Below are 22,610 nucleotides of genomic sequence, written 5' to 3'. Positions count from 1 at the left end.
CGGTAAATATAAAAACTATATCCAGTACTATTTTATATTTTGCATATTTGCTCATACCACTGAACTTTTTATGATGTCTTGTGCCATATAGTAGAGATGTTTATTGACAATCTTAAAGGAAATCGTTTCCTCTATGATGTTGAGGATATAATAATTTGTTTTTGAGTAAACAGAATGACAGGGTGAATATGTGATGTGACCCTTAAAAACATAATTACATTTTAATAATATGTTATTATCATTCAGCGAACACTGAACCCAAACTAATGTTTCCTACCGTCACCTGATCGACAATTACCTTTTATTCTTTATTCAATTATCTTTTATGATCTGTGAGTAAAGTACAGTGGGCAGAAGCCAAAGTGCAGCGGTGAAAAGGCGACAGATGTTGCGTTTATGGGGATACCTTTCCATGTGAGGGCTCTTGTGAGGATACACGTGTGAAGGTCACCTTGTCGTGGCAACGTATTGGAGAACGCGTGCGCTGAATGCCCGACGAGCCTCACATCTAATCCTTCCATATACTCATCCATCTCCTCCCACCTTGCTCTCTTTCCTGCAGCCCATCTCTCTACCCATCTCCCTCTAAATGGCTTCATTTCATAGAGCTCTGGGATTGTGCTGCGGTCTCAGCTGCGGTTCTGGCTGCTGCTGCTGCTGCTGCTGCTGCTTTCTCTAAACCCTTGGGCAAAGCTGCAGTGTTGTAGCCCGACCATCGCCTTTCTAAACATTTCACACAAACCCTAGTGCGGCAAAAGTGTTCTGGCTCATCAGAAACACCTCATTTCCATGTGTCAGGTTTTTGTTGGAAGCTCAAATCAAACCTCACGTTTCACCACGTGCACTCAGACGACAAATCAACATACAACTGTGAGTGTGTGTGGTTGCATGAGCGTAATCCAAATGCCTTGCTCCAGGTGAAATGAGAGTGCGAGGGGATGTGAGTCTATCGATTGAACGCCTCATCATGAGTGCCAACCTCAATGTGCTGTTGGTTTGGTGTAAAATGCGATGTGTTTGCACACGTGCATTTGAGTTGTTCAGTCTTCCATGCTGTGGCCGGTGGCTACAATATCATATGCTGCAATGCTCCCTTGCCTTCGCTCCAATACATGTTAACAACACATTTATGGAGCCATCTGTTGAGGAGACAAAGGCGGGCTCATCCATCATTAGCGCCTGTGTTCAACAGTGGGTTTGTTAGTGATGCACCAATTAATCGGTCGACTGGACTGGATGACCTTTTCAGAGTGGCACACGTTGGTTTATGGCTGTAAGTAAAGGTGCCATTTTATCAGATTTCCACCCAGTCTGACTCCATGTTCATCATTCAAGTCAAGATCCATATACTGTACACTTATATTGGGGCGTAGTTGGCAAGCCTGTTTCTTGTCATGGTCTGTTATGTGTGTGCTTTTATTTTGTCATTGTATTTCCTGTCTGTTTTCTCTTTCATTCACTTGCCAGGTAATGACACCCAGCTGGAACCAACCACCTAAGTCTGTGGTGTCAGATCGTTCACGCTTCCATAGATGACTGCGCTTCCTGCTCGTGCTATTTTTATTTTTTTGCCAGAGGTTGGGGTGCACCAGCTGGAGGCAGTTTCTGAGTCAAGGCTGATCTGAAGGTTGTAAGGAACGTGCCGTCCATGTACGGATCGTAAGAGGATCTTATCGCCGCAGTTGGTACTGGTCGCCTCGTCCCATATTTCTGCTTCAATTTCTTAGTGCAGCATTTTAAAACTTTCCTTTCTGTTCTCGCCTTTGATCCAGCTCACTTAGTTAAAGTTCTGCTGCTGCCCCTCAATGCACCAGCCTCTGTTTCTGGTTTTGCTATACATTGGACCTATTTCCAATTTTGGATTGATTGTCTTCCATTTTGTGATTAAACAATTGTACTGACTGACTGAGATAGACGGTTGGGTCGACCACTTTTGGAACACGCTAGTTCTGTGTCATACATGTCCCTTAGAAGGCTATTCATGGAACTGAAGTTACATTCAGGTAACTAACGTTTTCACTATCCATAACTTTTCTTCATTGTATTTTCATATGATGCCAAGATGATCTAGTAACCAACCATAATGTATAAATGTGCAACAAACACAGGATATAAACAACTTCATTGCACTTTAAATGCACAGTATTTTTTCTTTAATATTCAGTTTCAAATCAATTACTGATTCATTCATTCTTCAGGATTATTTAAAGCTCTTGTGGGCCACGTAAAATGACTTGGCAGGTCAGATTTGGGCCCTGGTCCTTAAGTTTGACATGTCCTTTAGTGACAGCAGGCAGAATGTATTTTTGGTACGCTACCTATAAATCGTGTTTTAGGTTCTGGGGAAATAATCCTGCAGTGGTGGAGCCACATTCATCCTTTTGAAGACTGTACAAGAATTCCTCATCCACCACAGACCGCCTTGTCTAACCAGTACCTTTCCAATTCTGTTATGTTACTATCATTATAGTGATAGTAAAAGAACAGAATTGGACTACGCTTGAGTGTCACGTAGTATCAAGAAAAAAAGGTTCTAAAAAAAGTCCATCGTTCTTCAAAATCCAAACCTAAGTCCATCTCTTTATTTTAATTTCAAAGCTAATTACCCACAGTTACAAAGGAAAGCAACAAAACTGGAAGCAGATCAAATGAATCCTTTAAATCCAGTGTAATTACGACGACTTGTTTGTGTGCGTGGGTACGTGTGTTTTCACAGTGTGGGATTTCCTCCAGCTGGTCCAGCAAAGAAGGAATAGCAGGAGTAATTCCCACTTCCTGTCGAACAGGCGGGCGGAAGTGTCATCATGGAAAGATGATGATTCCAGTGTGTGGCTCCCTCCAGGCTCAGTCGTCTCTACCTCTGTTCTCCTCACGACCACACGCCCGCACATGCGCTCTCTCTTCCACTCATCTTACAACAACCTCCCACTGGCATCCTTCTTTCTGCAAACTCCCCCCTTCTTCTTCGGCTGCTTCCTCCTTGCGTCTTTCTTCCTCCTCCCATCTTATTCCCAAGGTGACCCTGTGGGAATGTTCTATCTCTGATCGGTAATCCTCAGCAAACAACCACAACCTACATATGTGACAACGCGAGGATCTAATTTAATCCCAATGACCCAACAGAGGGACATCAATGAGTGTGTGCTCAGTAAACAGGCAGCTTGCAAGGATTTTTCATCACCTTTCTGCTGGAGCAGAGGAATCCGAAGTGTTGCTTCTGAATAAAGAAGAAGGAAACCTCTCTCGGTTTGAGTGGCGCTTGTTTGGACCAGGAGTTGTCACAACAGATGTTGTTCGGTTTATGAGCAGATCATTTACATAACCTGCTCGCAGAAGAACAAAAGAAACTGATAGAAAAATCGATCCGTTTTTGGCTCATTTTGTGCGCTATTTTGTTGACTTCCAGCGAAATGAGATTTAAATTCAATATTAAATATAGTAATTTACATTTATATTTTTTTTATTTAAAAATGCAGTCACTTCAATGTGCAGCATTTTTTTTTTTAGCTTTTTCTTTCCCTTGTTTTCCACACATTTTTCTGCGACCTCTGACTGAGGTGCGAACCAGCTTGAATATTTTTGCACCCATTTAAAGCCTTTCAGTGTCTGCATAGAGTGGGTAATTAATATTCCAGTGGACGCTCAGAAGGAAGGAAGGACAACGTAATTCTGTTCAAAGAACACATGTGCTTTTCCTAGATTTGCATGTATAATATATAGTCTAACGATCTTTTATTTTATTTTAAATATTACATTTTAAATCTCTATCTCTCTCTCTCTCTCTCTCTCTCTCTCTCTCTCTCTCTCTATATATATATATATATATATATATATATATATATATATATATATATATATATATATATATATATATATATATATATATATCCAGACCCAGAACGAAAGTGCCATAACTCCACCTTGTTTTTGGGGTTTGGTTAAAGATAAAGATGGACATAAATGAAAATATAAGAGCAGATCCACAGGTGCAAACCTTAAGTTTAGCATTAGCTCCTTCATTTCAATAGCAGATCATTGAAAAGCGACAGGTTCACAGGTATATGTGACACAGACAAAGATACTGACTGCATACCGTGTGTATGGTCCTCATGAGGGCTGGTCAAAGGGCCCCTCTATTAAAATGAACACTCCAATTTGAAGCTAAGGCACCCAAATTCATAGTATTGTTTCATGGTACAGTACAGTTTTTTTTGTTTCTTTTTGACATTTCCAGCATGCACCCTGACACTCATCACCTCGGGGGTCAACAAGAAACAGACAGGCCCCTGACTGGAGTCTGTCACACTCTATCTCTCAGGTGACAAGGAAGGAAGAGCCAGAGCAGGAGCCGGAACGACAAGAAGAAGTGGGAGAAGAGAGCCGACAAAAGATTTGGAGGGATTGGCGATAGACAGTGGGAAATGGGAAGCGTGCGTGAGACAAGTGGGAGCCAGGAGGCGGGTGCTCTGCTGTTGACACATTGAAGACGGATATTAGAAATGAAAAGGGGAGAGGGAATGCAATCTTTCACTGTGTGACTGTTGGGGGATTCTTGGATCTTCCCAGGCGCTAAGCTACATGCTTAAAGGATCAGCAAAGTGCTCCACATGCCTCAGTGAGCCCGGCTGATTAGAAAATATTCAGCCAACAAGCAAAAACCCTGCACACACATGACATGTGGAGCACACACAGAGAAATGCACCACCACTCAGTACAATAGCACAGCGGGATCAGTGTGGAGAATGAGTGTCAGGCACCATTTTCCAATGAGGAGTAAACGGCAAAACACTGGATAAAAAGTTCAATGGCTAATGAAAATGAAAATAAATGAGCACTTCCCTAATCAAAGCAGCGGTCGCTCGGCCTCCGGACTATTCATCTCTCTTTGTGTCTGTCGCTAGACTTCATTGGCTCTCCTTCTGAAACACCTCTCTTTCCCTCCGACTCCTCCTCCCATCCAACAGCAACTATTTGGTCATGTTTCCCTACCACTTCTTCTCGTGGATTCCTCTTGAATATTTCACTCAAATTAATCATATAACGTATATACAGCTCTCCATTATTCATGCCAGGACGGGCGATACTGGGACTGGAGAGGGAGGGGCGAAGAAAGAGAGCAATAAAAAGAGCCTCATTGACCACAATTCTACATGGTAAACCTGCCTTCATATTTGGAGGCAAGTGACTGGTTGAATACATTTACAATGCAGACAATACATGTTGCGAGTCTCACGGAAATGTCAGCTGCTCCATGCTGAATGTGATTGCGACGCAATATTGTCTGGTGTTGCTTGGAACATTTGCATGCATTGTTAATGGCCTCCTCCTCCTGAGCTTCAGTGGTGTGTTCCTTCCTGTTTTCTTGAGTCACAGACTTGGATATTACTTTGTGACCCATAACAGACTTAAAAGCCTGTTTCATGATGTGGAATGAAGTCACTGCTCACATGAGTTCGTCTTTTAAATGCCTTTTTGGATGGGATTCGCAGTACGATATCACGGTGTGAAACTAAATTTAAATGCTGCGTAAAATTGGTCTTTTATCCGTTATCATTCGCTAACCAATTCTGCTGGACAGATAAGTTGTGATGAAAAGGATAAAGGGTTGAAGACTTTGCTCATGAAAAAAAAAATCAGTCAGTTCTGACAGAAAATGATCAAAGAAATGTTGAAAACAGATGCTATTTGTAAAAATGCTCAATAATGGGAATGTAAGTTGTAAGTCATGTTCCAGACCAGTCCATGAAAAATCAAGGATTTTGAATCGGTGTATGAATCTACGCAAAACCAGATCAAACTTACTGCATGTCAAAGATGTTACACAGTGTTTTTTTGAGAACCACCCAGAGCTAACTCACTCGCCTGCTCTACTGAGAGCATTGCTTCTTCAGAACCACAGGTGGAGGAGGGCAGAGCTAAGGAGTGGTCAACAAATGGAGGAAACTAAGGAGGTGCAACCCATCCTCACTCCCATGGTGTAATATATTGACGTTGGGAAAGTGGACTTTAGCGTCCTTTACTTGCGCCAATGGCAGCCTTCATCGTACATGTTGATGCATTTTCAATTGGAGCACATGGCCTGTCTTCCGTGGCTGGGAAATAAAAGGACGGTGACTGGGCTTCAGTAAGCCATAAATGGCTCTGCATTCAACAACATGTCAATTGCTATTTAAAGACTGTGAAACGCCACCATTTTTTAAAATTTCCCCGAGCCTTGCAATCCCACTGTGCACGCCCTGGGTGGAATGCAACATGCGGAGACAGTTTTTAATTCAATGTCAACGCCTATGCCTCAACGTGCAATGCTGAATGCTGCCTTTGTTGACAGTATAGGACGTAAAAGTCCACTTTCCCAACATCAATATCTATTACCCTGTGGGGTGAGGATGGGTTGCTAGATAAGAGTAGTAGCCAAGGTGGGGGTGAGTTTGCCCAAACCCTGACCTTTATTTTGCTAACTATAAAGTTGTCCCGTACGACATTAACAGCGATAGTTGTTTAACTTCCATTTGACATTCTAAAATCCAAATCAATATACGAAACAATACAAACACATGCTTGTTTCTGCAGCGACATAATACTAGGAAACCGCAGCAGGGTTTTATAAAATAAGGTGGAGGGTTTTTCCTGCCAGTAGCCTTTCTACTTGTATTCGTACACACAGCTGGGATTGTGAAACTCCTCCAGCTGCTTCTTCCTCCTCCACCACTTCTACCTGCTTGACTATACTGTATACAATCCATGGCAGACAAACATTTAAGGCCAAAAAATATAAATGCTTAAAAATGAAAGCCTCCTGAAGTGAAACATCCCACAGTAAGAAGAGGGAAAGGCTGTTGTTAAGTTGTAAAACAGAGCAACATGTCCAATGTAGTATTGTTAAATTACAGCATTGTGCAGCAACACAAAAGAGCAGTGTGGTAATACATTAGAGAAAGAAGAGAACATGAAAACGTGAATAAAATAAGAAGCGGGAAAAAAGCCAAACAAGAACTTTCTCCTCGCCAGTTAACTTTATAAATCCAATTGAGCAGCCAGAAGAATAAAAGCGGGGGCAACCTGGCACGCAGACAGACCCACGCTGTTGTTGCCGCGCTCCCTCTCACTCAAACTTATTTTTTCGCGGCACGGGCAAACAAGGCGATGGATTTAATCCAGCTTGTTTGCAAAACTCAATGTTGTTTACACTGTCAGGATTCAGTCGAGGAAGACTTTGAAGAGCCTTTTTTTCCCCTCACACATATTACATAACACCAAAAACATATTCTACAAACCTACATTTCCACAAGCACCACCAAGTCAGAGCAGATTTAGGAACTGTTATGTCACATTAGTCAAAACCGCTATAGCGACAAACTCAGTGTTTCACAGTTGAATGTCGGTCAAATTCTTCCTTCCAAATGTCAGCTGTCAGCTGAACACTCTCCAATTGAGCGTTCTCTCTCGATCACTCGTCCCTGCTAACATCAGAGAGCGTCCCGAATTACAAATCCAGACTTCAAACGTGTAGTAAAATGGACCATAATATCAGTGGTTGATGTTCCAGTGCCACTGACGGAGCTCATTAAATCAAAGTTTAAAGAGGAAACTTGGGAGTTATCGCTATTCAACTCTGGATCATTTGTTTTGTTGGAGGAAATGTCCCTTTCAGATTCCTGCGCTCTATATGCGCTCGCCATGCCACGCTGGTATTCATCCCCTCATACCGCTCCCATCAGCCCTATTTCCAACTTTCTATGTCACAAACCGTCTTGCACCCACCTCTCAATTGCCATAATCTAACTCACATCTATCAACAAAGCGCTCATATCTACAGTGAACCCTAAAAACAAGGGGCTTCCCTGCGATGGGAAGTGAAATATCATCTCCCTAACTTGGTATATTTCATCGTATTTCCCTTTTTATCCCAGCCTCCCACTTGCCTCGACACAGTTCCTAGGGTCTAATCTTCCACACAGACGCACGGCACATTCACAATAATGTCGAGAGGGAACACCTCTGAGTCCAATCCCCGAAGATAAACGGGAGGCTGGTGACTGCAGTGCCGAGGGAAGAAAGTGACACATCCAAACTGCTTTTTTTGCTTCAACAACTATCATCAACTTGGCTTTGTGAGACTCCCTGCATGAAGTAAGGACACACAATCCATCTGGGGCGGGAAGCTTTGCTGTTTAAACCATCAGGCTACGAGGAAGACCCTGAAACATGACGCCGCACATTACTGCACATCATCTTTCTTTCGTCAAAACATTCAATTTATTGTTATTGATTTCATCATACCTTCAGAGTCTATTTCTTGATATTTTAAAGATTTTTTGCAACACATTTTCAAATGTTTTTGGCAGTTAACCTTCTAATATTTTACATTCTCACAATGCTCTCGACATTATAACACAAGCTTGTTATTTGTCTAACTCTTCAAAATCCACTTTACAAATACCAATAGCTGCAGTTTCTTGCACTCTTTTTTCTTTCATCCCTATTTTCATGATGCGAGAGGATACTATGCAGTTTAGAGGAGCATTCTGGAGTACGTGCGGTAAGTACCTGATCGTCTATGCTGGTCCCATCGGCTACGTTACGACTATGTGATGCTCTCTTGCCCGTCTGTAACATGACCACTAACCAGCAGAGTAACGGAAATGACGGCCATGAATTCTCCTTGAATCTGAAAGTGAGGCCTTGCTTGTTTTGCAGAATGATGATTTCCTGTCTGTCCATAGGGACCGACCTGACCCAAATGGCCGAGTGCAAACTTCTCAAGGTTTAATTTGGATTTTCATTGTTATTTTTCAGCAAACGTGCATGAAGTGCGGACGCAGGTGTTTTAAATAACCAGAGGCGTAGAAGAAGACACCACTTCGTCTATCCATTTGTAACCAAACCACTATTCATTACCAAGCAACGCGCTCTAGTCAAGAGATCCCCCGTCATTTTGTTTTTCACCTTTATATTTCGATACTCATGTTCACCCGCTGCAGTCAGCAGTTGGGTTAAGAATTTATTTACTGCTCATCTAAGGGCTAAGCGTGCGCAGACACACGGGAGTGTGCACATGGACGCTGACCAAATCAAAGATTGGCATAAACCCTCTGGAGCCTAAGGAGCTGAATTATGAAGCTGGGGCATTTGATCGGAAAGGACGTGTTCACATGAAGCATTTTCATTCAGATTAGGCATTTTTCTGACTGGTCCATGTAAACGCAGCAATTGCTTCCTCTTACAGTACACCCATACCTCATGCTGCCTTTTTTTAACAGAACTCTTATTGCTATTTTTTGCTCTAATGCTTGTGTTGCTATGAAATGTGAGCTTGAGCGTGTGAACTTGTGTCACGGAGTCAGGTTTTCATGCGGCTCAGAGAGGAAGCTAATAGGAAAGGGCTGCTCTTTAGCCACGCAATATAATGATAATGTCGATAATAAAGAGGTAGATCACTTGAAAATGTCCCGAAACGTGCCCTACTTAAATGTCTTACACAAGCATGTTACTAGAAAATTTCCAATAGAGGAAGATGAAGAGAGAAAATACATGCTAATATAACATTCTCTTCAAGCAGGGCTCCAGAAAGATGCATCTCTTCTAATGTAGAGGCAAATCCTCAGTCTGATAGTCCAACTCTTGAAATATGGAGTAAATGAGTGACATCTCACCTTCACAGAACATGGAAACATCATCATGATCACTAACAGACTCAACAAACGCATCCGCAAAGCTGGTGATGTGGTGGGGGCGAAACTGGACTCTTTGGAGACGGTTATGGAGAGAAGGATGCTCCTGAAACTAAGGAGCATCCAGGACAACATCACCCGCCCTCTCCATCCGTTCCTGGTCCAATACCCATGAGCGCCAAAGGAGCTCCTTTCTTCCTGTGGCAATAAAACTGTACAAAACATCCCTGAACTGCATTTTTCTTGCACATGGTTCACAAACACTTTTGTATAGCTTCTTTGCACTTTATAATATTATTATTATTTTTTTAAATGTAGTGTGATATGTTGTGTACAGAGCATGTTATGAACACAATTTCCCTTGGGATTAATAAAGTTTTCTGATTCTGATTCTGTTGAACAATCGTAAGTATTCGTTTTAAAGCATATTTGTAACATGATTGTCTAAAAAAGGATGCTGTAGAAGTAGACGATTGGAGCATAAAATGTGTTTATTTTATAGTATGGCCCACATTTTCTAATCCGTCAATCGACCCAACTCTACACAACTTCAGTATTTCCAAGCCACTGAGCTTCTTTTGCCAGATGGAGAGCACTGTGAGGGAATGGATCATTTAACTGTACAGTCGAGGTTGTGTGAAGTTTAGAGAGATGGGATGAGATTATCTCCACTCTACAGCTGCTTCTGCTAAATGATTCACTACATTGTTGTGTTTTTGTGTATTGTGTTCAGAGACTGGGGCGGAGTGAGCATCCGTCAGCTACTGGAGCCCCACTGTGGAACAAATCAATCCACTGACGTGCTGCAAGAGCGTGATCATTGCCGAGCACAATTCCTTGTTTCTTTGGTTCAAGATTTTATTCGAATTGCTCTGTGTACAGTACTATGGCACCAGATCAAGCCGCGCAAGGGTCCATCTTTACACAGTGTCAGAAGGCTTAGAAATTCAAGTCTTTTATCAGGTGAAGATAAGGTGTTTAACACCAAGATGACCTTTTATTCTCTGAGACTAAGGACACATCCTTTGAAAGGAATTGACTCACGAGCAGTTATGTTTTGACAAACACCTTTGTCTAAATAAGGTCGTCTAGGAAAAATGACAGTATGACTGCATGGATTGTACAGTATAAAGAATTGGAGTCAAACTCAAAGCCCATGTCATTTAACGTAGCCCACAACACTTCCTCCAAACAATTTTCATTTCCCATTGTCAAGGAATATTTTCCTGCTCTGAATGTGCGGCTCTGTGCATTTTGGCTGTGACGAAGTCATAAACCAAGTAACGCTCTGTCTGAGACTCGCCTCATCCCTGTCCCAGCTCCAGCCCACAACAGGACATCAAACCCTGGAGTGGAGCCTCGGAGGTGTGGAGAGCGAGTGCCTCCCCTGTGACACTCTACCACGGTCCAGTGTGGAGGCAGGAAAGGTTTTACACCTCAATATGAAGACAAAACAGTCAGTAAATGGAGCTCACGGGACACGTCTGCATACAGAGGCTGCCTTATACACAATAACAAAGCGCACGTTATGTTTTTTCTGGCTTTTTTCGGGGGCGTTCGAGTTCTGGATTTTCGTTTGAATTCCAAAGCAAAAAAATCTCAAAATTTTTGTTCGAACTCCGACTTGTTCGAATTCCAGAACATTCGAAAACTGAGGTGCCGCTGTATATGTAGTGCATTGTACAAACTTTTCAACACTGTGAGTTAAGCTACAGCAGTACAACAGTACGTTTCTACAGTATCAGATGTACAGCTTCATAACCCTTGCGCATCCTCAACCAACACCAACCATTCCTTTTGAACGACACCAAACAGGAAGACGGTGGGGAAACATTTGAGTCAGTCGAAATACCTATGTATCAGCATGCAGTGTGGAAGGCTTTTGCGCCAGAATTGGACACTTGACATTCGCCCAAACGTGACGCCTCTGGAGTTTGATTGTGTTGTTTGTGTCGCCTCCCAATGAACCCAATGAGGTTGACTCGATGACAGATTTATCGACAGCGTTGATAGCATGCACTAATAGCCGACACTGTAGGATTCTCCTTCACCTCATTGAGCTCTCACTCCCTCTGAGTTATCTTCACAGGACAGTCACTCCAACAGAGTGTTGCAACTGTGATGACCTGTCTTCGCTTCAGGACAGCCTGACTGATGACTGTCAATGCTTGATGCGATACCACGGTTTTCCACCAGGATATTGTGAAGCAGCCCCACGATTACCCCTCAACAGTAATTCAAGAAGCAACCAGAGGAAGCAAAGTGTGAATTAATCATATATATTGCAGAGTCAAGTCATTTGCTGCAGTTATTCTGGTCGATAAATGTAAATATATGAAGGATTCATACAACATAATTTGTACATTTTCACTTCATGTAAACTCAGGGTGTCAAACTGACTGTTTTGTTCCAATAATTCAAACACATATAGCTTAACCGATCAGGCGTCAGATTGATGAGAAGGTGTCAGAACAAAACCCTGCACCCACTGTGGCCCTCTTGAGGTTTGAGTTTATCACCCTTGGTCTACATGAAGCAGAAACCCTGGATACATTTGCAACCCTTGTCAGCATCTCAGCCTCTGCGGTGGCTGTTCGACTGTATGTCGCACATAGAAGCCAGAGGCAACTGACTCTCAGCGGGGAAGTCAGGTGTGAGCAACAGCCACAGTTGACAAGACGTGAGTCCTGACTTAAGCGCTGCTAAAAGGGTTCAAACTTACAAGGTTAAGGCCATTTGCTGCCAAGCTTCATTAGAATACATTTACATGCACTTGAGATTCTATTACATACATAAAAGATGAGGTATTAACTGCTTCAATGAAAGTGCAATAATGAGAAAGCCTGGTTCCACAAATCTATTCTGCTCCTCCTGCCAAGATTTGTAGTAGCGAGGGAATTAAAGAAGGGTTTTAATGTAGTATTGATAAACTGCCACGTATTTTAAATGCATTAGTGCCAACAAAAGAGCCGGGATGTTTTTTGTTTTTCTTTTGTCTACTGCTGTGGACCACTCACCAGCTCCTTCTTCTTCATGCACTCCATGAGAATGATGAAGAGGTGTTGGGCCTGAGTGCGGCTGTAGGTGAACGTCTTCTGGATGGTCACCAGCAACTGGTCTCTCAGAGACTCGTTAATTATGCTGCAGAGGTGCGAAGGAGAGAAAAGCCAGAGTCAAGAGAAGAGGGGAGCAGAAGGGAGGGCACTTAAATGAGATTAGATGACAGCATGTGAATCCAAGGTGACAGGTAGCCTCAGTGCCGTCATCCCCTCGTGGTAAGAAACATATGTTGTGAGATGAAGCGGCTGATGAGCATTTTATGAACTCTATCAGTGTCTAATACATGGACAATAAAACCCAGTTATTACTATGATCGGGGTTATCCCTTTACAGTAAACAGAGGCTGGTGCCTACCCTCCCTCCTCGGAGTATTTGTGTCCAAATGCCAAGATGTCTGACGCTCTTCCACTGCCATCACAAACCACCACAGGGACTGGAGGAGTGTCCCTGAGGTACTCCAGCACTATGGAGATGACATTTGGTCCGCCTTCCACGATCAGAGCAACCACTGGAACACCTTGACCAATACCTAGATCCAGAAAGAAAACACAGTAAGACAGTGCATGCGAGAAAATGAATTGTTATGTCAACAGAAGTGTACCTGTTGCCAACTGCTTTTTATTATTATTATTATTATTATTTAGTAAGTTTATTTCAGTGATAGAGACCGTCATGTGTGCTAGTTTCACCTCCTCTGTCCGGAGATAAAGGAGGGCGATATGATAACGTGTGAGGATATTACATGGATTTGGTCATACATTATAGCTCTATACCGACGCATTGAGACTCTCTTCATCACTCGCTGCTGTGATACTCGTCTTCTCACACTCACTCACAGCGAAAAACCCGGTGTAGGTGCCAAATGTGTCCTACCTGCTGCGGAGCGATGACGTCACATCCGTTGAAATAAAGGATTTCAAGGCAATTTCTACCACATGCGTAGCAATTATTTCCACAAAATACAATCTTTGTCATCGAATCCTTTGCTAAGTTTATGTCCGTTGAGATACATTTTTATTCATTTACCAGGGAATATACGCATCTATGAAGGAGTTTTCACCCCTGCCAAATCGGACCTACCACTTCCGCATTAGCTGAAGACGCGTTGTGATTGGGTTACATGTATGGGATATTGTTTTTATTTCATAGATGCATATATTCCCTGGTAAATGAATAAAAATGTATCTGGATGTGTATAAGTGCCTACTGTGGAGACTATTGTGATTTCTTGTGGGATATCAAGGAGAAACAAAGCTCCATACATTCCTGCGGAGAGATTCGATGACAAACATTGTATTTTGTGGAAATAAATGCTACGCATGTGGTAAAAATCACCTTGAAATCCTTTATTTCAATTTCATCTGGCTCATTGAAACATTAAAAAAAAAAGATATCGTATATGCCCAATGTGACGCCATCACTCCGCGGCAGGTAGGACACATTTGGTACCTACACCGTTCAAATGGTTTAAAAACTACTCGTAGTTTTTTTCGCATCAGGTTTAAAAACTACTCGTAGTTTTTAAACCTGATGCGCCTCTCACTTGACTACACACCTTCACGGCAGAATGATGAAGTGTTCCCCATCGGTCCTGTGACGCCAGCGTCACAGGACCGATGACATACTTTTGCCATATTGCCCAGTCCTTTCTGAGGACATTTCTAAACAAATACATTTTCTGCAAGCTGTTTCTCCAAATAGCATGCCAAAAAAAAGTAGCCCGGTAGCTACAATTTTAAACAAACTAAAGGGGACTAAGACTTTGGCAGAGGCTCCACAGGTGGTGTGCCTCTGGATTTTTTTTTAATGAACAGTGTACCGTGGCTGAAAAAAAGGTTGAAAAATCTTTGTATTATAAGGTGTTGACATTTGTTTTAACTGCACAGAGGTGGAAACACTGTTGTGTTCTTGTAGTTTCAGTTCCCATTTTTGATTATATCAACAAATACAGCTGTGAAAAACCCATAATGGAAACCCAAGAGAGTGATTCTATGAAACTTTAATACTCTCCGCTCTATTCTGTCGTCTCCTGAAACCAAGACAACACAATCGCACCTTCTCTTTGTACATTGTTTTACAGTCCAATTCTACTTTTCTTGCCCTCAAACAATTTGGCTTTTTTTCATAGGTGTGTGAGTTCCGTAACTGCTGGGCCGCCTCTCCACCTCTTGTCTGCATAATTCACTGAGCCAGCGTCGACTGCATGCAGCATGCGAGCAGGGAAGTGTGCGGTTAAAATATTCACACACGCATGGTGCATTCGGATGCAGCACCATTGTGCGTCACGCAGCTTGGCAAAAAGGACGGTTACATAAGAAGAGTATTTTGGGGCCTTGTCTTTTTCAGAGGGGTAGAATGTCTCATGGTGTCACATGACCACAATTTTCCAACAGTATCGACTCTTTATAATTGAGTTTGGCTACCAAGGGTTTCAATAATAAGAACTTGATGTCTGGTGAATTTCATGCAAGGTAAAGTCTACGGGGAAAATATACTGAGTAGTGGTCGTCCCCCATCATATGCTTATTGTAGAGCCAAGACCAACATCCTGCAGCTTATGATGGTATCCAGTCTGTGAGAAGCTGTGAGTTGAAGAGATGACTACTGAACTTTGCAACAAAAAAACAACCCACAAAGATTTCTCTGTACCATCTGTTAGTGTTTCTGGTAAAGGCGTGAGCTCTTCTCTTGTAATACAGTTAGCAGTAAACGTGTAACTGCGAACAACGGTAATGGACCGATCTGATTTTACACAGAACTCAAGTACTTTGATATGTGTTCCCACATGTTACACAAAGTGTAAGCACACACAACAGGCCACAAATCAAGAATTGGCCTTGGAGATGCCTCATGATGTGTACTCTACGCTGAGACTTCAATGCTTGTTGCAAGTATTCCAGGAGGTAATTTTGGGAACGGTGCACCGAGGCATGCGCCAATGATGTAACTGTTGACATTTGAAGTCTCGCAAGTGGCCATAACACGTGACCAGTGGAGGAACTGGATCGTGCGGTTCATTTCCAGATTTGAGTGAGAACAAAACGCACCAAAGGCCTCCAGTTTTAACCGCACTCGCATTAAAGCACCCCTTTAAATTTAGACCCATCTTCCCCATGCAGTATGTGTTCAGTCAGAAACAAGAGTGACTTCACCGCACCATAACAAGAGTGCTGACACACACAACAAACTTACAATAGTGAGTGAGGAGGCAGCAATGTTGATGTTCATTGCATTACTACAATCTGTCTTCAAAATTAAAGAAGATTCTCTCTTCAAATATTAGTTAAAGAAAAATGCATGATTGAAGCAACAACACAGAGCGATTGTCTCAGAGTAACAATACCGCCACGCATCCCCCACGTCCTGCAGCTTCCACTAGTTTTGGTACCCGAAATAGTTAATAAATCAACCAATGGAATCTAGCACTCTTTGGAATCTTCTATCACTGTTTCCACATCTCCTCACTACAATTGCTGCAACCATATGAGCGCACTTAAGCACACACACTGTTCAAAAAGTGTAAAGTTGAAATTTGATTAGACACAGTTAATAAAGTAATTTGTCATTTGTCCTCCCAGAAACTGACGACCACGGGACAATACCGCAGCATTAATCTTGTTCAAATACTTTATTCAGCAACAGAACAAAACTCCTTTCTCAGCCTACTGAGGCAGCAGCAGCTTTGAATATTTGATCAGTGTTCATTCATCGTGTCTGTCAAGATGTCTTATGTTGTTTAACAAACCTGTCAGCGCTTAAACTTCTCATGATAGAAGTTCAGCAGGTTCTGTCGAAAATCATTAGCTTATGGTGAAATGACAAATATTCACATCTAATTTTTTATAATCTCATGCGATTCTGCTTACCTTCTCTGATTATGAGGAAGGAGGATGTATATTTATATTTCATATACTACTTCACATCATAGTAGTGAGGAATGCCCTGCCCCCCAAAAAAGTTTAAAGTTCATTATAATTGAATTTTCCTGACAACCTCTTCTAATGCACAACATGATACAAGTGGCTGCTAAAATGTTGTTGGATTTAATAAATGTGTTGGTACAAATAACAGCATGAATTTCCTCTATGGACCTTCAACTTGTTTGACATGTTTGGTTTGCAGGCAGCCAGTTTGTCCAACAACCCCACGATGCTTTCGTCCCTTTTCCAGCCCCAGGTGTGGTTGAATTTACCGAACCTCTCTCATCCACCGCGTGACGGATCCTGTCTGGTGGCTGTGTCGCCTGGAGTGCGATTCACCGGGGCATGTGTGTGGGAGCAGTTCTGTGTAACGTGGGGGATCCTCACATTTATTTTTAGTTGAGGGTCTGGATCACATTATATGTTAGGGGAAGCTGCATTTCTCAGTATATGAGGATTTCACGTTTAATGCCAAGTTGGACGACATCAGGAAAGAAATATTGGAGCAAATTGCATTAAAAATGGTATTCAATAATTCTTTTTGATGTCTTTGTTAAAACATGTTTTCATCAGTGATGGATTAATTTCCACTTTTCTCATTAATTTGTTGGCTATGTCACACTAGGTTATTGAACCGTTGAACCATTGCACGTTCATTTTTCTCTGCTCTCTGATAAAACAATTCTGTATAAGAGTGTATACAGTCTATTTCTTTCTGAACAATGTAAAACAATATCGCCACAATATCATTTTCTAAATACCAAAGCCAAGTCTGATGGACAAATATCGGCCCCAATATCGGCCTAATATCAGCTTTCAGCTTTCCTAAGCCACAGGATATTGATCGGTATTGGCCCTAAACAAAGCACATTGGTCGACCCACACTCAAGTTTGTCATTTTTTTTCTAATGCAACTCTTGAATCTTTCAAGTCAGTTTGTGCTACTGTCCAAATACCTGCTCCTGATAACTAAAAATGAGTCCATCCACCTGTGCCACAATCTTTGTTTGTCTTACTACCCAAACTTCAGGCCCATTGTTGGGGACTTAGATGAACACATAAATTGAGATTTTTGCCTTTTTGGCTCAGCTCTTACTTTATCGAACCAGTCCATAATCATCATGACCAAAACACACACACGGCACAGAGCTCCATCATTTCCTCACTCAAGAACAAGCTACTTGAACTGTTCCACCAGGGGTAGGATCTGTCCTCTGCGATGGCTGGAGCACCTGAGAGATCATCTTCTGCCACCTCCGACTGAGCTTTAACAATTCATTTCCACTTCCATCTCTATTTCCATATAGAAGCAGATATGCATATCTTAGTCATTCCAGTCCTGCAATCCATAGTGAGGCTAGAATAGTTTATAAATATATATATATACACACTCTGCCTCTCCAAGTGTTCATGCACCATTCAATTGCCTTCATCCCATGCTGTTTCCCTGCCCAGCCCATTTTTTTCACTATTTATGTTTTCTGTTAGAGCCAGTGCCCACTCCTTATCTCTCCAGTGGGAAACTTGGCGGAGAAGTGAGAAAAAGCAGTGGCAGGATAAAAGGACAGAGGCGGTGGACAAAACTCAGCAAGTGTGGATGTTTTTTCTGCAAGAGCAAAGAGAATGGGAGCAGGATGGGAATGAAAAGCCACACTTGCTGGTTCCTTATTAATGGTGTCCTGTATGTAAACGTTGTGTGAGGATATCAAAACACAAGATATATGTGCATCGTTCACTGCCTGCAGAGAGTCGGCGTGATTGATCCAAACGTGATCACGCATAAAAACGCAGCGATAACTCACATGTAAAGTGCGGTGCGAACGTTTCTCATGTATGGAATTGTGCCAGTGTGAATTCCTGTGTCAGCACTATGCCTCAATGAACCATAAAGCAGTGAATATATCATGACAGCACTGCCGTCAACATGTCATCCTGTTTTATGTGTTCCTATAGGAACTGTACACGTGTTTTAATGAAGTCGCAGACGGTCCGTATATATACTCAAAGTTGTTTTTGTTAATTAATTTCTCACTTTTAAAACACCTACACTTCCTGCGACTGTTACAGCAGTAACAGCAACCAACATCTAGTCATCCACCGCAGACTGGTATCATTCCACTAAGGATATTTAAAAGAAGAGAAACAAGCAATTCCGAGTTTTCATTCAGCATTTTCTGTTATTTCTTGCAAGCCATGGTTTTGCCCAGCTGAACTCCAGTGTGACTGAAATTGCGACACATTCCCAGCCCTCTGCTTTTTAGCGCCGGCCAGCATTCAACAGCCGTTTACTTGTCCTGCTCTCCTCTGGGAAGCTTAATTCAAAAATGGTTTATTTTGCTGCAATGGGTTGTTTTGATTATCATGAAACGTGGACTTGCCAAATGCTAAAACCGTGGCCAGCGATCTGTGAAGCAGTGACGGACGGGGGTTGAAAAACAACCCTGTGGTCTGACCCCTCTTAACAGCAATCGAGGTACACAAGTTGAACATGCTGTCCTGATGTCTTCACATCAACTCTGGATTCACTCGAACAGCGTCACGGTATCAAAACCATCACTTTTCATAATGTTATTGATCAACAAGAACACACATCTTCACAAAAAAAACAGGCAAGATATAAACCTATTGAACCAAATTACTTGTCAGGCATCAACTTTTTTAGTCTGTTTTACATCCGCTTATTTGGATTAATTTGGGATGTGAAAGTGGTTGTATAATATTGAGTTAAATGTTTATTTATTTCCTCGGCCGAGGAGGTTACATGATCATCAGTGTTGTCTGTCTGTCTCTAACCAAGAACCGGGTGTTACTCATTTATTAATGTTTTTTGGGTTTTTTTGAGAGGGAGAGAAAGAAGGTCAGATATGGCTCAGACCTGAATTGAGTGGGGGAGAAGCTGGAGACCATCCATGATGTCTGGAGTCTGCAAGGTGGAGCAAGTATCCACAAGGAGATACAGAGTCTATCTAAAGGCTTTGCATGCGTTCACTCTGCTCTCTTGCTGATGTGCACCTCTGTCTAAGCAGTGGTCATGGCTATGCCCTGTTTTGATGTTTTTCTCTTGCATGAGCTTCAAATGTTGCACTACATTATGGGGGTGAGTGCGTTCTAAATCCTGTCGATTAATACATAATATATGTGTTGAGGGTCACATGAAACTATACCACAGATGAGATGGGGCCCAGATAAGTGCATCTTGGAAAATCATTTTTTAGGGATCTGCATTTTATAAAGTTTCCCACTGTTTACGTAAAGTTGTGAAAAAAGGGAATGTATTTTTACTGAAGGACTTTTCATATCTGACATATTGAAAAAGTTGCCTTTGCGGACAAATTCATGTTGTGCTCTCTACCACCTCATTTCCTTATCGCGGCCCGTCGACTTCTCCACTGGATACAGCTGAGTTTTGTTTTTGGAAAATAAACAGCAGTTTAATCTTTGTTCTGCCCGGCTGCATCTGCCTGATTAGGGTCCAACCTGTTCCCAGCGACTGTCGCTGTCGAGATATTCATGGCACCTGCACAAAATGACTTACAACCCTCATGACTTCCATGCTTGGAAGCTTAACTGTAATTTCTCCTATATGGGCTCCACTACTGCAGAGGTCATGATGGCGAGGCTAATCTACAACACAAGGACTTCTACCTTCAAGATTCAATTACCCTGGCTACTTCATCCTTTTCCAACGCTGTTATTAATGAAACGGCTGTAGGAAGGTCAGTCAAGGTCAAATACAGCTGCAATGCACCCTTCCATGCAGGATTTTAATATAGAAAGGCACTTGTGTATACGTTTAATTTTTCTTGTGACAGAGGTGAAACGGAGCAGGCAGGAGTCAAGGTGCCTCATTCATGCCTCAATGACTGCATCAGAATTAACAGCGCAGTTTTTACGAGTGGGTCATTTTACACCTGCTAAGACAAAGGAGCCACATGAGAGCAGAGTCGCTCCTGCGACCAGTCAATTTTAAGATGAGGATTCAGCTTCAAACTGTGACTGAACTCTCCGCAGTCACTTCGCACTTCTTTCTCGCCACAGTCTCTTCACACCATCAATCCCCATTTCCCCTTTTTTTCCTACTCATTGCCATGATTCCAGCTCCATCTTTTGTCAGACGGGATGTCAAAGAAAGCCCCAGTTTCAAGCAAGATTTTGAGCACATCTCTCCTTATCACGCCTCACAAATCTTATGCTAAAACTCGCACCATATCTTCAAAAGCAGCGTTCATAATCTGGATCTGGATGAGGGGGGGCAGAAAAATGTGTTGTCTTTTGTTACATCTCTAGCATTTCTTTCCAGCGCTGACATTTGTCTTCACCGCTAGCTTGAGGGGACCATTCGTTCATTCTCTCAATCTCTATTCACTTGCTGCTGCCATCACCTGTTGTCCCCACTCCATTGTCCTTTCTCCAGAACTCCAGCAAGCAGCTCGATTTCTACTGTCTCCTCGGCACACTGCTTCACAGCCCTCCGCAGCCCTGACCCTGTCAGTCTGCCGTTGTTTTTCAGACAAAACCCTGACATCCAACCTTCGGCTGGTAAACCCTTCCGCGTCAGTCTTGGCTGCCAGCACCGAGTAGTTTTGTTCTTATGTTTTTGACTGCAGTCATACACGCTTCCCTGAGGACAATCAAAATTGCATCTTCATCTTCACTCGAAAAGCTTTCATTGTTGGTATTGCTGTTCACCAACATATACAGTCCATATAAGGTGAGCTTTAGCGCGTCAAACGTTCCCTCGTCCTGCAGATGCAGCCACTGGTCTGGTGCCACATGCCAGTGTGAGGTTGTTTCATCTCCCTATTGTAAGAATAATCCACCAGCGTTCGATAGGATGCAACAAATTGGTTCACTTTTGTCTTGGAAGCAGGTCGTTCGGGGAGACAGTTTTTAGGCTTAAAACTTTCAATTCTGTTTCAAGTGATCAGGAAAATCTTCAGACTAAGGGAATGATGCTATTGATCTTATGTTTCCCAACCTCCTGCTCCTTTCTTCCCTTTATTCAGCGTGAGAAGGCTACATTGTCAGAGCGTCTCACCTCCTTTTGGCTGTGCTGAATGTCGTACCGACTTGACTGGGTGACTCCTAACACTGGAATGCTATGAATTAGAAAGTATATAATGACATGTATATTTGATATATATGATGTTTTATCCTAATCTATACACCGCAATAATGAAAGCATGTTGTCTTTGAAACACATCCACGTCCTGGTTCTGGCTGACCTGAATATGCTTCACAGCTACGCGGGTTCATTTGCATCTTTGCCCAAATTTCATCGAGCCGGAACACGGCTGGTTAGTCAAGTCACATGAGAGACATTGGTGTTCAGCAGAACACAGTATTAGAACATTAGTTCCGAGTGTGAACGTTCAGGCTCCATCAGTCATGTCTACCAGCTCCCGAGCCGATCTGCCTGTCTTTAGACATTAACTTTGTTTACACCGGAGCGACCTGCCCCCCCCTACACCTCCCCTCAGAAGTTCCCAGCCCGCTTATGAAAAGCAAAGGAGACACAACTTTCCACTACGTCGAACAGACCAGGAGGCTCCACGCAGGCCCTGATGCAGATATGAATAAATGTACAAGCTTCACTGCTGTGCTCCAATTTACAGTGACAGGTGTCAAAGTGGCTCCTTAACAGTCAAATAACAACTGCAAGATGCCCGCACTTTCTGGCAAAGGGATCAAATAAAATTCCTGCCTCAGTTTTAGTGAGTTAGGACGGGTCACGTGGATTCCGAGGGAGTGAGTGTGAGAAACGATACACCGTACTGACGTGACCTTTGAGTTATTATTAGATGTCAAATATTACTGCATGATCATCTACATCATGCAAGAATGGGAGAAATACAAGTTAAACCATTCACGAAAAAAAGGTGATTTTATCCCCTTTTTATTCTAATTTCCTTGACAGGGCATCCGGCGGCAGCTGGATCTCCCAGCAGGCAGCCACGCT

General features: G+C 42.5%; 1 protein-coding gene across 9 annotated transcripts in view; it reads right to left on the bottom strand.

Moving 5' to 3' along the window:
• The window catches only part of trpm3 (transient receptor potential cation channel, subfamily M, member 3), a 134,814-nt gene that overhangs the window by 36,592 nt on the left and 75,612 nt on the right, over positions 1-22,610 (bottom strand). For 8 of the 9 annotated variants that reach the window (XM_053869658.1, XM_053869649.1, XM_053869650.1 and 5 more), the window contains exons 7-8: positions 13,086-13,260; positions 12,689-12,812 (exon numbers count right to left, since the gene is read on the bottom strand). In XM_053869658.1, coding sequence (XP_053725633.1) covers positions 12,689-12,812; positions 13,086-13,260 — 299 coding nt within the window. Of the gene's footprint in view, positions 1-12,688; positions 12,813-13,081; positions 13,261-22,610 lie in introns of those variants that run through there. The other variant, XM_053869655.1, reaches the window with a different exon arrangement.

Source organism: Synchiropus splendidus, chromosome 7, assembly GCF_027744825.2.
Source record: "Synchiropus splendidus isolate RoL2022-P1 chromosome 7, RoL_Sspl_1.0, whole genome shotgun sequence".
Taxonomy (NCBI): Eukaryota; Metazoa; Chordata; class Actinopteri; order Syngnathiformes; family Callionymidae; genus Synchiropus; species Synchiropus splendidus.
Note: the sequence above shows the minus strand (reverse complement) of the source record. Positions and strands in the feature narration are given on the sequence as shown.